Below are 14,930 nucleotides of genomic sequence, written 5' to 3'. Positions count from 1 at the left end.
TGCACATACACTCACACAATCACACACACACATGCACATACACACAATCACACACACACAGTCACAGCCACACATACAATCACACACATGCACATACACACAATCACACACACACAGTCACAGCCACACACACAATCACACACATGCACACACACACAATCACAAACACACACACACTCGCACACAATTACACTCACATACATACACTCATACACATGCACATACACTCACACACACAATCACACACATGCACATACACACAATCACACACACACTTACACTCGCGCACAATCACACTCACATACACACACAGTCACAGCCACACATACAATCACACACATGCACATACACACAATCACAAACACACACACACTCGCGCACAATTACACTCACATACATACACTCATACACATGCACATACACTCACACAATCACACACACACATGCACATACACACAATCACACACACACAGTCACAGCCACACATACAATCACACACATGCACACACATGCACATATACCCAATCACAAACACACACACTTACACTCGCGCACAATTACACTCACATACACACACTCATACACATGCACATACACTCACACAATCACACACATGCACATACACACAATCACACACACATGCACACAATCACACACATGCACACTCACAAGCACACACACTTACACTCGCGCACACACACACTCACATACACACTCATACACATGCACATACACTCACATAATCACACACATGCACATACACACAATCACAAACACACACACACACTCGCGCACAATTACACTCACATACACACACTCATACACATGCACATACACTCACACAATCACAATCACACACATGCACATACACACAATCACACACACATGCACACAATCACACACATGCACACTCACACACTCACAAGCACACACACTTACACTCGCGCACACACACACACAATCACACATGCACATACATTCACACAATCACAATCACACACATGCTTAGACTAGCACAGAAAATCCAAGAGGGAAGGAGAGAGGAAGGGAGGGATATGTGACTGTCTCTGGCTCTGAGGAAACCGAGGCAAGCAGAAACGGTGACGTGACTTGCGCAGGATCCCGAGGCCCGTCCTGGGTCAGCAGAGAGGCGGTTGCCCTCCCCCTGCCTGTGCCAGGGAGGGACGAGGGGGTTCTCCCCCCACCCCGCGGTGCTTTCTCTTCCTGCTCCTCAGTTCCTGCTTCCATGTGGTTCCTTTCTCCTGCGCCTTCCGTCGGTCCCTCTTTCCCGGCTCCTCCCCTGCCTTCCCCACACGGCTGCTCGGGCCCCTTCTCCATGGAAACGAGGGTCACCTCCTGTCACTGGCGTGGACGAAGCCAGAGGTGGCTGGGCCTTATCCCATTTTTAAAAGCTTCCAAGCAGGAACAAAGAATTAACCCTAGCCGTGGACCAGAGGCAGACTAAGGGAGGATGCTGGCGAGCAAGAGCGTCGAGCCAAGTTTACAGTAACTGATGAGGGCTCGAACCCAGGTTCACAGACTCACTTCAGAAGTGTAAGATGGGAAGGTACGAGGGCTGGGGGTCTCCACGTGAATCGATCCTGTGTGATGAGAGCCAAGGAGGCTGATGCACCCCGGACGGCACAGCGGAGGCAGAGGCTGAGAAGGGCCTCCCGCTGCCCCTGGTCGGACCCCTCTGGGGGAGTGCTCCTAGTGTGGGGGGAAGAGCCCTGTTTTCATGGCCCTGGAGGATCCCTTGGAGACCGCTCAGAAGAGCAACACCGCCAACATCAAGCCCGTGAAGGGTATGACACGGAGGATGTTCCATCTGCACCAGGGGCCAGGGATGGAGGTTACTGAGAGGCAAGCCCAGGCTGATGGAAGGAATCCCCAGGAGATCAGCTCTGCCCCCCCTCCGAGATCTTCCAACAAAGACCGGATCAGAGAGCTTCCATTCCAGGCCTGCCCCGTCTGACTGACAGTCTGCAGCTAAAAGAGTTTCTCTGGGGCCAGCAGCCTATCCTGCCGGCTCGCTCTCTGCCTGGGGTGGTCCTCCCCACGCCTCCACGGTCTCCCCAGCCGGTCACCCCCATGTCTAGCTCAAAGTGCCTCCTTTCCCATCCCAACCCGGAAGTATCCATTCGCCTCCCCTCTGGGAGCCCTTGTTCTCTTGTCCTCTCCCGATTCAGGCCCATATCCCCTCCTGTCGCCCACTGCTGTCTGACAACCGGGCCTCTGACCATTATCTGACCAAGGCCCTCCCTGTAGCCAAATCAGTGACTCCCTAAGTGACGGCCTCAAGCTGAGAACCTCGTCTCAGACTTGGGGGCCCTTCACCCGAGCTCCCTGCTTTCCCTCCCTCCTCCGCAGCCCATGAGCTCCCGGGGGCACCCGCCATGATCCCCTCCATTGCTCGGGTCTCCAATGCAAAGCTGCCACCTCTTCTTGCAGTGACTCCCGATCTCCCTTCTCCCTTCCGGATCCAGCCTCGAACCTGGGACCTTGGACTCGAAACGTGGTATTCTTTCCACTTTCCCACTTGCCTCCTTCATGATGTAAGTCTGAGCTCCATCACAACCAAGACCTATCCCCTAAACTTTACGTAAGGAAACGGGACACAAAAGACAGGGACGGCTGTTGCTGACAAATACATATATAACAGAGGCAGCACACATTTCCAAAGGACTCATTCTATGGCACTTGCTGGCCTAAGCATGGAAGATACACAGAAGCAAAAAGAAGGCCGGCCCCACTATGGGGAAGCTTCCCTTCTGATGGGGGAAGGCAGTCTCCACGACGTCCTCCTCCTCTTCTCATTAACAAGCACAAAACAGAGCTGGGAACCAATGGGCTGGGATGGGGGGCCCAAGGCACCCCCAGGGTTTCCAAGTCAGGAGCCCCGTGGAGAGGATGGAGGAGGGGGCTGACCTAGCAGCTCTCCGCAGAAATGGCCCAGCTGGGGGAGGGATATTCCATTGGAAGCAGAAACGTATCGACGAGGAAGGCAAGAGCGTAAGCCAGGAGCTGGAGAGGACTTGCTTTGGACTCAGCTTTTCTCCTTGTGCAGCTTCAATGAACGCCAACCAAGCACCCGGCGGAGAGACAATTCCTAGCAAGGGTTTTTTCTTTTGGAATTGAAGGATCGGGAGGATCGGGAGGATCGGGCACCCATCTGGGTTTAAGTAGAAGTGACAGTGAATTTTCTAAGCCCATCCAATATATGTCAGATGCTACCAATGAAAACAACAGACTAAAATATTGGGCTGAGGGCACTCAGGGTAACTTGTATTCACATGCCCTGGCTAGAATAAGAGAGTTCGGCGCTCAGGCAGCCGGGTGGCGCAGTGGGCAGAGCACCAGCCCTGAAGTCAGGAGGACCCGAGTTCAAATCTGAGGAGATGAAGCTCAGAAGAGGACGGCGAAGAGACTCAATAGGCACCGAGCAGTGAAAATTGGAGATGCTCAATAGGTCCAGCCCCTGGAGAAATGGTCCCCAGCACAGAGATAATGGGCCCGCGAGACAACAGGCCCGGTGCAAAGCAGAGCCCAGCAGAGAGGATGGCGTCCTTCGTGGCCCTGGTGCTTCTCAGCCCCCCGGGTTCCCGACGCCTCTGTGAATTCTCTGCGTTCCCTGGCTGGGATGTTTCTTGCAGGTGTGCTCCCATGTATATTTTCACATGATGCCCTCTCCAACTAGTAGGATAATTACCTGGGGAGTTTACTCCGTGTGGGCCTAGGGAAATGTTTTCTTGTCACTTTATTCACTTGGCTGTTAATTAAATATCTTCTATTTTGAATGAATAGATCTTCTGGCGGGCTGATAAAAGTAAATATCAGTGAGGGAGGATTCACATATTAAGATTTTAAACAGCTACCGATTCATCAGATGCTCTTTTTGGGGGTGTGGGACGGCTACCGATTCATCAGATGCTCCGTTTGGGGGTGTGGGATGGCTACCGATTCATCAGATGCTCCGTTTGGGGGTGTTGGGCGGCTACTGATTGGATGTCTCCGTTTGGGGGTGTTGGATGGCTACCGATTCATCAGATGCTCCGTTTGGGGGTGTTGGGCGGCTACTGATTGGATGTCTCCGTTTGGGGGTGTTGGATGGCTACCGATTCATCAGATGCTCCGTTTGGGGGTGTTGGGCGGCTACTGATTGGATGTCTCCGTTTGGGGGTGTTGGATGGCTACCGATTCATCAGATGCTCCGTTTGGGGGTGTTGGATGGCTACCGATTCATCAGATGCTCCGTTTGGGGGTGTTGGATGGCTACCGATTCATCAGATGCTCTTTTTGGGGGTGTGGGACGGCTACCGATTCATCAGATGCTCTTTTTGGGGGTGTGGGATGGCTACCGATTCATCAGATGCTCCGTTTGGGGGTGTTGGATGGCTACCGATTCATCAGATGCTCCGTTTGGGGGTGTGGGATGGCTACCGATTCATCAGATGCTCCGTTTGGGGGTGTGGGATGGCTATTGATTCATCAGATGCTCCGTTTGGGGGTGTTGGGCGGCTACTGATTGGATGTCTCCATTTGGGGGTGTGGGATGGCTACTGATTGGATGTCTCCATTTGGGGGTGTGGGACGGCTACCGATTCATCAGATGCTCCGTTTGGGGGTGTGGGATGGCTACCGATTCATCAGATGCTCCGTTTGGGGGTGTGGGATGGCTACCGATTCATCAGATGCTCCGTTTGGGGGTGTTGGGCGGCTACTGATTGGATGTCTCCATTTGGGGGTGTGGGACGGCTACCGATTCATCAGATGCTCCGTTTGGGGGTGTGGGATGGCTACCGATTCATCAGATGCTCCGTTTGGGGGTGTTGGGCGGCTACTGATTGGATGTCTCCATTTGGGGGTGTGGGATGGCTACCGATTCATCAGATGCTCCGTTTGGGGGTGTGGGACGGCTACCGATTCATCAGATGCTCCGTTTGGGGGTGTGGGATGGCTACCGATTCATCAGATGCTCCGTTTGGGGGTGTGGGACGGCTACCGATTCATCAGATGCTCCGTTTGGGGGTGTGGGACGGCTACCGATTCATCAGATGCTCCGTTTGGGGGTGTGGGATGGCTACCGATTCATCAGATGCTCCGTTTGGGGGTGTTGGGCGGCTACTGATTGGATGTCTCCATTTGGGGGTGTGGGACGGCTACCGATTCATCAGATGCTCCGTTTGGGGGTGTGGGATGGCTACCGATTCATCAGATGCTCCGTTTGGGGGTGTTGGGCGGCTACTGATTGGATGTCTCCATTTGGGGGTGTGGGATGGCTACCGATTCATCAGATGCTCCGTTTGGGGGTGTGGGATGGCTACCGATTCATCAGATGCTCCGTTTGGGGGTGTGGGATGGCTACCGATTCATCAGATGCTCCGTTTGGGGGTGTGGGACGGCTACTGATTCATCAGATGCTCCGTTTGGGGGTGTGGGATGGCTACTGATTGGATGTCTCCGTTTGGGGGTATATGTCCCAAAGGCCTAAGGGGCTTATATCTTATCTTGCCCAGGACCCACACTGTCCAGTGCTCTCCATGCTTAATAACATTTGGGGAACTGGAAAGGACATGGCTCTGTTTTCCTTTCTCCAAGCTTTTCTTGGGCCTCTTTGTGCACCCAGAGGCCCCTTCCTCTTCAGGATGAGAAGTTACAAACCCCCAAGAGCCATCTGGCCTCTGCTCAAAGCCCTCCAGGGAAAGGCCCCCGCTTTCCAAGATGGCCTGCCGTGGGATGGCTCCCATTGTTGGGCCTTGATGAACCTCTCCTTGCCTCCCTGCTCTTCTCCGAGGCGGGAGCCCTCTCGAGTTTTCTCTTCTCCATTGCCGTCCTCCTCGGGACATTCTCCAGCTGCTCAGGGTCTTTCCTTAATATGCTGCGCAGTCCTCCAGATGGTGTCTGACCAGAGCAGGGGCTAGTGACCCTAGTCCTGGACCCCCCATGAGCCTCTTGACTGGCAGATCCCACTGTGACGTACTGTACTACAAGCCCTGGCTCTCTCAGAGACCAGCTTCTCTCTCTTGTACTTTGCTGATTCTCTGAACCCAAGAAAGATTCTGCATTAAATCCTGCCCCACCCCCAGTCAAACTGAGCCATCTTCGGTCCCCTGAGAAGCCTTTATGAGCAGAGATTGGCACTCCCTATTTTATCAAGAGTTAACTTGTGTGGGCAGCTAGATGGGCAGTGGGTAGAGCACCAGTCCTGAGGTCAGGAGGACCCGAGTTCAAATCCAGCCTCAGACACTTAACACTTCCTGGCTCTGTGACCCTGGGCAAGTCACTTAACCCCAGCCTCAGGGGAAAACAAACAAACAAAAGACTTACCCTGTGTCCTTGTCTTTCTCACTAGCCCTAAAGGAAGCCGTATTTTTGGATTCTCCATAGACCCTGCTCAGGGAACATGACATGCTGCTGCCTGGGTTGGGAGATACTGGCCAGGGGGGGGGGGGATCTGAAGGCCCCAGGCAGCTCGGATACCAGCATTTGAACCGAACCCTGAACCTCAAGGCTCCTGTGCTGTAAAATAAGGGCAGGAACGGCATCCCTCCATCATCTGTCACGCTTGTCCCCTCCTCCTGGAGCCCCAGCACGGCCCGGGCACTCGCTCCCCGGCGCAGCCTTTGGCAGTCTCCCTCCTCTCCAGCCGGTCCCCCAACCGCCAAGGAACAGGGCTGACCCCGTCACCCCCTGCTTAGACTCCTGCCCAAGGCCCAGGCCCCGAGATCGAGTCCAGACCTTTCGGCCTGGTGTTTCAGACCCCCTTCAGCCTTCTTCCAGATCGCTCTGGACCACCTACACTCCTGGCTAGTGTCCTGAACCTCCTCCTGCTCCTTCATCCCCTTTCGGAACTCGGGCCCAGCCTGGAGCCCTGCAATGACTGGATCAGCTCAGCCCCTCCAGAGTCTGTGGCCAGTCCCTCCTCAAAGGCTCCCAGACTGCTCTGCTTTGTGCCCCTTCAGCGGCTCCCAGGTTCCTTCCCTCTCTGGGCCCACGGCCGCCCACCCACCCTCTTCTGTCCCCACTGCTTGCCTTATAGCCGAGGGGCCCAGCACTCAGGGGCGCTGTTCCTGACTGAATCCCGGCTCGGGGCGGACGATCAGGCCGCAGCCCCGTCGGCTCTCGCTCCAGCGTCCCACAAGGGATCCTGGGCCCGCACAAGCCTAGGGTGGGGCCCCGGGCCCAGAGCAGGAGGGGGGAAGGACACGGTGCTCAGAGGGTGGGCTGGGCCCGGAGGCAGGACAAGGACCAGGCCGTCCTCTGCTCCCGGCAGACTGGCCCGAGCAGGACTGGGCGGGCCAGTGGCTGCTCCCACTGGGAGTGAATTGGGAGGCGACACTGTTTGTTTTCCTGTGGCTTTGGATAATCACCCGCAGCTGCCGGGAAGAAAAGGGCATCGGATTTCCCATTGTTCCCAGGCTGGGAGCCCTCAGCTGCGCCTGTGTTTCCCCTGGGCTGTCGCTCAGATATCGCCTCCCCTTGCTTGTCACCTGCAGTGCGAGGGGGGAGGGTCTGGGGGGGGAGACGCAGTGGGAGGCAGGCGGTCAGGGAGGGCGGGCGCCTCTGGTCTCACTGCTCCTTTCCTCTGTTTGCCAGATGGGGGACAAGGATGCCCAGATCTGACTCGGAAGAGCCCAAGCCCGGAGGGACCCAGAGGGCGCCGTAGCAGCCGGTGCAGCGACAAGGCGGGCGGACCGAGGCCAGGTCGGGCCGGGCAGCTCCTCACCTTGGGCCGGGGATCATGAAGGGGGTCCTGGGAGGTCAGGCCACGCCGCGGAGGAAGCAGGCTTCGCGCTAGAGGGGGCGCGCCACTGTTTCTCCTGGGGGCCGGGGAGCGCCATGAGAGGCCGGGAACCAGCGGTCCGTCTGCGGCTGCCCGTCCGCGGGCCTTCCCCCCCCCGCCGGGACTGAGCCGGCGGCACCGACCTTGGGCCCCGCGGGACCGGAGCTCCGTGCCTCTCCCCCAGGGTGCGCCCGGCACGCGCCTCAGCTTCCCGCCACCGGCCGGCCCGCTGCTGTACCATGGGATGTCGGCAAAGCTCGGAGGACAAAGAGGCAGCTCGGCGGTCCAGGAGGATTGACCGCCACCTGCGCTCGGAGAGCCAGCGCCAGCGCCGCGAGATCAAGCTGCTGCTCCTGGGCACCAGCAACTCGGGCAAGAGCACCATCGTCAAGCAGATGAAGATCATCCACAGCGGGGGCTTCAACCTGGAGGCCTGCAAGGAGTACAAGCCCCTGATCGTCTACAACGCCATCGACTCGCTCACGCGCATCATCCGCGCGCTGGCCGCCCTCAAGATCGAGTTCCACAACCCCGACCGCGCCTACGACGCGGTGCAGCTCTTTGCGCTGACGGGCCCGGCCGAGAGCAGGGGGGAGATCACCCCCGAGCTGCTGGGGGTCATGAAGCGGCTCTGGGCGGACCCCGGGGTGCAGCAGTGCTTCTGCCGCTCCAGCGAGTACCACCTGGAGGACAACGCGGCCTACTACCTGAACGACCTGGAGCGCATCGCCGCGCTGGACTACATCCCCACCGTGGAGGACATTCTGCGCTCGCGGGACATGACCACCGGCATCGTGGAGAACAAGTTCACCTTCAAGGAGCTGACCTTCAAAATGGTGGATGTGGGGGGGCAGAGGTCGGAGCGCAAAAAATGGATTCACTGTTTCGAGGGCGTGACAGCAATAATCTTCTGCGTGGAGCTGAGCGGCTACGACCTGAAGCTCTACGAGGATAACCAGACGGTGAGTAGGGCGCGTCCGCCCCCGCGGCTCCCACCGTGGCGCGGCCCCCGCCGGGTGGCCCCCACCGCGGGCTGCCTCTGCCCCGCACCGAGGCTCCCGGTGCCCTGGGGGAAGAGGCGCCAGGCCCGAGGGGGCGGCTGCGGGAGACCGGGGCTCGGGGGCTCTCCTTAGCATGGGGTTCCCTCGGCTTTACCTTCCTATCCGTCCTCCAGGAAAAGGTCCAGGGGGTGCAGCCTGCTGAGGTGGCCCCCGGGAGACAGCAGGTCCCCGAAGGCCTGGCCTGAGGACTCGGGAGCTGGAGGGATCCCAGGAGTCTGCCGAGGCCGGACGGGGCTAAGGGAGGCACGGGCTGGGCCGAGGCCCGCCTCCCTCCTCCAGCCCCAACTTCCTGGTCACCCCAGGTTAGGGGGCCAGAGCCGGGAGCAGGCCCGAGGCCGGGAGATGGTCGGACCAAGGACCAGAGGCAGCCTCACCTTACACACGAGTGGGCTGGGACCAAGGGAGACACGGGGCTCCTCCGTGGCAAAGCCAGGACTCAAAACCAGGTCCCGGGGTGCCAGCGCAGGGCAGTGCCCCCTCCCCCGGGGCCAGGGAGCCGAGGGGATGGAGGGAAGGTCCCTGAATCTGTCAGGGCAGCTTAAGCTTCTCCAAGCGTCCTCCACCCGCCAACCCTGAGAGGAAGAGCCGACATTCAGTGGGCCTCTCTGAGCACTGGGGGTGGGGAACCATCCTCGGGGCTGGGGGGGCGCCAGGTGAAGGCTCGGGCAGGGGGCGATAGAACCTTGGTAGTTTCTGAGCTTGGAGGGAGGGGAGGCGGCTGCCCGGAGGGCACAAAGGAAGCCATGTTTTGTTACCGCCGCCTTTTCCTCGGTTCTCAGTTGTGTCAGCTCACGGCGACTCCCTTGGGGTTTTCTTGGCAGAGATACTGGAATGATTGGTCATTTCCTTTTCTGGCTCATTTGACAAAAGGGGAAACTGAGGCAAGTGGGATTAAGTGACTCGCCTGGGGCCAGACGCTAGGAAGTATCTGAGGCCAGACTTGAACTCCTGACTCCATGCCAGGCACTCTATCCCATTGTGTCACCTAATTACTCCATGTCCCCACTTTACAGCTTGACAAACTGAGGCCAGAAAGGGAAGGGGGACTCGGCCTGCCCAAGGGCATGCACTTAATCTGGGTCAGGACGGGGGCTGCCACCAAATTCAGTGCTTTCCACCACCCTGGGCTCTTCACATTCTACTGAGCACATGATGGGCAAAATGGTCAGGAGCCATTCTGTGGAAAGCGCCCCCTCCCCTAGGATTCTGAGGCCCCGGTCCCTACCCTCTCCTGCCTCCAACACTTCCTTCCAAGAGCCTTCCCTAGACAACGGCCACAACTCAGTGAATGTTTCTGTGAAAGGTGCAGGTGTAAGTGCTGGTGCAGCTGTTGGTGAAGGTGTAGGTGTGGGTGTAGAAATAGGTGTAGACACAGGTATAAGTGCAGATGTAGATGTTGGTGTAGGTGTAGGTGTGGGCACAGGTACAGGTGTATATAGCCGTGCAGGTATATGATGTGGGAGGATGCTGGTGAGTTGGGGACCCTGTGTATGAGTCTAAGTGTGTGCATCTGTATGTTTAAGTATGGACATGTACATAAGAAGTACGTGTGCATCTCCTGATTCCCCATGTCCTGGTCACCTACCCAAGACGGTCCCTGGGCCTTCTATAGGTAACTCCTTCCTGCACCAGGCTCCTTCTGGCTGGGCAGGGCAGGCGGGCAGCTGGGCCAGGAGAGAAGCTTGGGCCAGGGACAGAACTGAGAGAGGGAGCTAGGACTAAAGCCCCCGCCCCCGCCCCCGCCGAGGCAGGGTGTTATGGGCCAGAACTCTGAAACCAGGATTCTTACAAGGTTCTAAGTCAGTGGAATTGAGGAGACAATGGTTAAATCTAGTTTAGCATCGATTTAATCCTACAACAAATAATGGTTTCCTAGTGATGTAATGATTGGAGTATACTCAGTGTGGGGCACATAAGGAGGAGCTGTCAGGGCCAGAAGGAGAAGCGCACTAGAAGTTTTCAGAGGCTGAGACAGATTCATTCCATCTTCCACCTTTGTTGTGGCTGGAGACTCAAGCACAAACCCTTGGATTTGGAGACAGTCTGAGGAAGCTAGAGGCAGAAACTGGCAGAGGCAAAGGACTAGCGGCAGGAGCTCTTGGAACCAAGGAGAGAAAGAGACAAGACTTTGAAGGAGACAATAAAGGATTTGGACTTTAATCCCTGCCTGCACTTGTGATTACTGAACTGAAACGAAGGCTGCTCCCAGAAGCTTCCCAAGAAACCTGCTCCCAAAGAACATTACATTTTAGAGAAGAATATTACATTTTGGCGCCCAATGTGGGGCAATACCAACAGCAAAATAGACAGCCCAAGTGCTCACTGAATTCCTTATCCAAGCATTTGCAATTATGGGCGTGCCACAAGAAATAGAAACAAATAATGGACCTGCATATACTTATAAAAATTTTGCACACTTTTGTTCACAGTATTAGACTTTACACACCACTGGCATACTCTTTAATCCCCAAGGACAGGCAATAGTAGAGAGGAGAAACAGAGACATTAAGACACTCCTCTAAAAAAAATAAAAGAAAGGGGGAGCCACAGGTAACCCTAGAGAACTTCTAGATTTAGTTCTCTATACTATTAATTTTTAAATTTTTGATAAACATGCACTGGCTCCAAGAGACAGGTTTTATAACCCACCAGAAGGGCAGTGTCCAGTGTGAGCAGCTCCACTATCTTTAGATAATCGCCAGGTGATGTGGAGAGACCCAGAAAGTGGTGAATGGAAGGGACCAGATAGGTTAACTGCCTGGGAGAAAGGGTTTGCTTGTATTTCTACAGATGGAGAAGGAATCCCTTGGGTGCCAATGAGCTGTATTCACCTTGTCCATCAGAGAGAGGCAGTAAAAAGAGAAAAACCTTGAAATAAAGGAGAAGACCTAAGAACAAAATCTGCAGAAATCATTTGATTTCCTAACACAAGATGAGACCGTTGTAGGACTTGAAAACCAGCAGGAATTATTGGATTCCTAGCACATGAATGAATGGACAAGAGATTCCTTTTGGACTATTTCTAGGACTTATGGACATGTATAATTCCTCATGTTGATTCATGTTATTTGTTACATCACTACTAGCCTGTGTTATATTGTATGTGCTTATGTAATTTATGTAATTATGTGTAATACCTCCCATGTTGATATTATATATACCTGTTTAAGAGTAAGAGCCCCTTCAGAAACCCGCTAATTTGATTTGATTTCCCATTTCCTTTGGTATTTTCATCTCTCTTCCTGAAACATCAGGGAGGGTGTGATCACCTCCTTTTTATAGTGTTTTCACCCCTTTTTTGAGCAGTCAGGGAAGGTGTGATCACCTTCTTTTTGGGGGTTCTCACCTCCTTGACAAGTCAGGGAGGTTATGACCACCTACCTATGTCCTAAAAACAAAAGAAAAGGCTCAGAAGGGCCAGAGTCAGACTTGGAGGGGGTTTGGAGACAGACTCAGAGGGAACAGAGGGCTGGAGGCTGGAGCACAAGCCCTTAAACTGAGACAGACTTCAAGTCAGAGACAGTGGTGGTGGTCCTCCTGCCTCCCCCACAGAGACCAAGACCCATTCTGGAAGACCTCCAGAAAGCTGGCCCGGACCCCAGGCAAGGAGACAATAAAGACTTGGGCTTTATCCCTGGCTACACTTGTGGCGATTACTCTGCTGAAATGAAGGCTGGTCCAGAAAGCCAACCAGGACATTACACTAGGGCTAGGCTGGGCTGCTGCTGCCTCCCTGGGTGACCTTTGTGGGGGCCCTGCCTCTCCCCATTGGGGCTCGCCACAGCTCCCAGTCTCTCGTCCCGCCCAGCTGTACATCTAGCAGTGGGCACAGAGAGCTAGAGGCCTCCAGGTAGGCCGTGTCCTCTGGGTCACCGCGACGGTTTTCTTCGTGACTGCCGGGGGCCTGAGATGGAACCTTCCCTAAGGGAGCCGGGCAGGTGCAGAACCAGCATCCGGTCCAGCGACCTCCCCCCTGTGTCAGTGGGTTGCCAAGAAGAAAAAGGAGCCTGGGAGTCTCCAGAAACAAAGCACCATGAAGATTGAGGATATTACCAAAGCCTCTCCAAGTGAAAAAAAGGCATTTACGGCACTAAAAAAGCCGGAGGCTCTTAGACCCGATGGGCGCATTTGGGGGATACATCCAGCAGAGCCCCCTTCTAGACTGAAATTCCAGGAGGCAGAGACTATGGAAGAAAAGTGGAGGCTCTGGAAAAGCCTGGATTAATGACCATGAGCCCTTTCCCATGATGACCTGGGCCCCATCGCTAGGGATGGTCTCTTTCCATACCTCCATATGAAAAGGCACTATCCAGAGAGCTACAGGCCCCAAGTTCTCAGAGATGGGCCCTCAAGGGCTTCCCCTTCCTGCCCCTTCCTAAAACGCGACCCCTACCAGAGAGAGCGTCTGCTAACTCACACTAGCCTGTTAAGGACACATTAGAGACAAACGTCAGTGGGGTCCTGGAGGCCCACACCAGCCCTGGCCAGAGGATCACGGGCAGAGGGACAGAGAGAAACCCAGGCCCAGAGACAGAGTGACAAGCCCAGGTGAGATGCTGGCAGGGGCCCACGCAGGAGCAGAAGGAAGGCCGGGGCCGGGGGGGGGGGTGGCAGGAACCGGCACTGGCCCAGGATCACAAGGCTGCTAGGAGTCCTGTTTGAACTCAGGTCCCTCTGATTCCCAGTCGCAGACTTTTCCCCACTTTTCACTGGGGGCAGGACTGACAGGGCGCGCCACAACTACAACACTGCGTTCGATTCCTTAAGTCCTGGGGGGGCGTCTGGACCCCAGGTGGTGCCATCAAAGCCACCCGACGGCCAGCACTCTGTGCAGCTGGGGCGCCCCCTCAGCCTGCCAGCTCCTGCAGGGAAGGGTCCAGGGCCTGGGACAGTCGGGACTTAGCGACTGTTGCCTGGGGTTTGGAAAAGAGCCGAGTTGGGGGGAAGTCTCATGGATTCCCTTTTGCGCGTGTTCTGGAGGCTGCAGGCCAGGCCAGGGGGGCGCAGAGCCCTGGAGGCCGAGACACGGGGGGAGCCGATCTTGGGGCTAGAAGCCAGCAAGCTCACACTCTCCTAGTCTGGGCCACCCGACGGCCCCTTGTGGGGACTGGCCTCAGGCCGGACAGGCTCCTTCCCTCCAAGCTCTCCCAAGGACTGCCTCCATTCTGCCACAATTCTCCGGCCTGGGCCTCCTGGGCCCCGATGGCCCTCCCTGGAGGAGGGACACTGGGCTCAGGGCCTTCAAGAACTCTGGTTCTAAGGAGAGACACCAGCACAGGGAGAGCCAGGCCCAGGGAAGCTGGCTGGGAACCACCACGGAATCTCCTGATGGCACTTCCAGAAGCCAGCCGGATCCTGGTTCCTGAAAACAGGAGTGGAAGGGGGGGCCACTGGGGAGGACGGTGAGCAGGGAGGGGCCGACTAGAGCGGCCAGGAACCTCTGCTTGTGCTGGGGCAGCCTCCTGTCCTGCTGAGAAGTAGGGGCACTGGGGAAAGGTCAGTCTGGCCTGTGCTACCTTGGCTCGGGCCTGGCCCACCCCACACATGGCCTCTCTAGTCCATAAGCCCCCTTCAGCGGCCTGGCCCTGTCTGACCCGCACACTGGGCACCAAGCAGCCAGACCAGCCCCGCCTGATCTCAGAGGCCTCGGAAACCACCTTCCTGGTTGGAGTCGTGGGCTGGGCGACCCCCTGCCACCTGCCTGCAGCTGTGTTTATACCAAACACCTAGCCCAAGGTGCCCTGCCTGATCAAAGCTGTCCCCAAGGTGCCCTGCCCAGCCCCAACTGTCCCCAAGGTGCCCTGCCTGGCCCCAGCTGACTCATGTATTAGCTGTCTGCCCACGTCATGTCTGGTCTGCCCTCAGCTTCCTGCTGTCCCACCTGCCTGCCCCAACCTCAAGCCGTCTGACCTCAGCTGCCCACCTGACCTCGGCTTTCTCCCATGTAGGCTCTGCCGGGGCCAGAGCCTCCAGGGCTTTTGCCTGTGCCCCCACACGCCGCTTGCCTGGGGGAGGAGCAGCCTCTGGCCTGCAGGAGGACTCTGGGGGACGTACACGGGCTCGGGGAAGGGCGACTCCCTGGACTA

The 14,930-nt window shown here is 56.5% G+C and overlaps 2 protein-coding genes across 6 annotated transcripts in view; one reads left to right on the top strand and one right to left on the bottom strand.

Annotated features, from left to right (window-relative positions):
- RSPH14 (radial spoke head 14 homolog) overlaps positions 1-14,930 on the bottom strand; it is a 118,817-nt gene that overhangs the window by 54,830 nt on the left and 49,057 nt on the right. The window lies entirely within an intron of this gene.
- The window catches only part of GNAZ (G protein subunit alpha z), a 58,748-nt gene that overhangs the window by 28,255 nt on the left and 15,563 nt on the right, over positions 1-14,930 (top strand). For both annotated transcript variants that reach the window (XM_074292925.1, XM_074292918.1), the window contains exon 2: positions 7,597-8,745. In XM_074292925.1, the coding sequence (XP_074149026.1) occupies positions 8,023-8,745 (723 nt within the window). In that variant the 5' untranslated portion in view covers positions 7,597-8,022. The remainder of the gene's footprint in view (positions 1-7,596; positions 8,746-14,930) is intronic.

This window comes from Sminthopsis crassicaudata, chromosome 1 (assembly GCF_048593235.1).
Source record: "Sminthopsis crassicaudata isolate SCR6 chromosome 1, ASM4859323v1, whole genome shotgun sequence".
In the NCBI taxonomy this organism is placed as follows: domain Eukaryota; kingdom Metazoa; phylum Chordata; class Mammalia; order Dasyuromorphia; family Dasyuridae; genus Sminthopsis; species Sminthopsis crassicaudata.
This window is presented reverse-complemented; position numbering and strand designations above follow the sequence as displayed.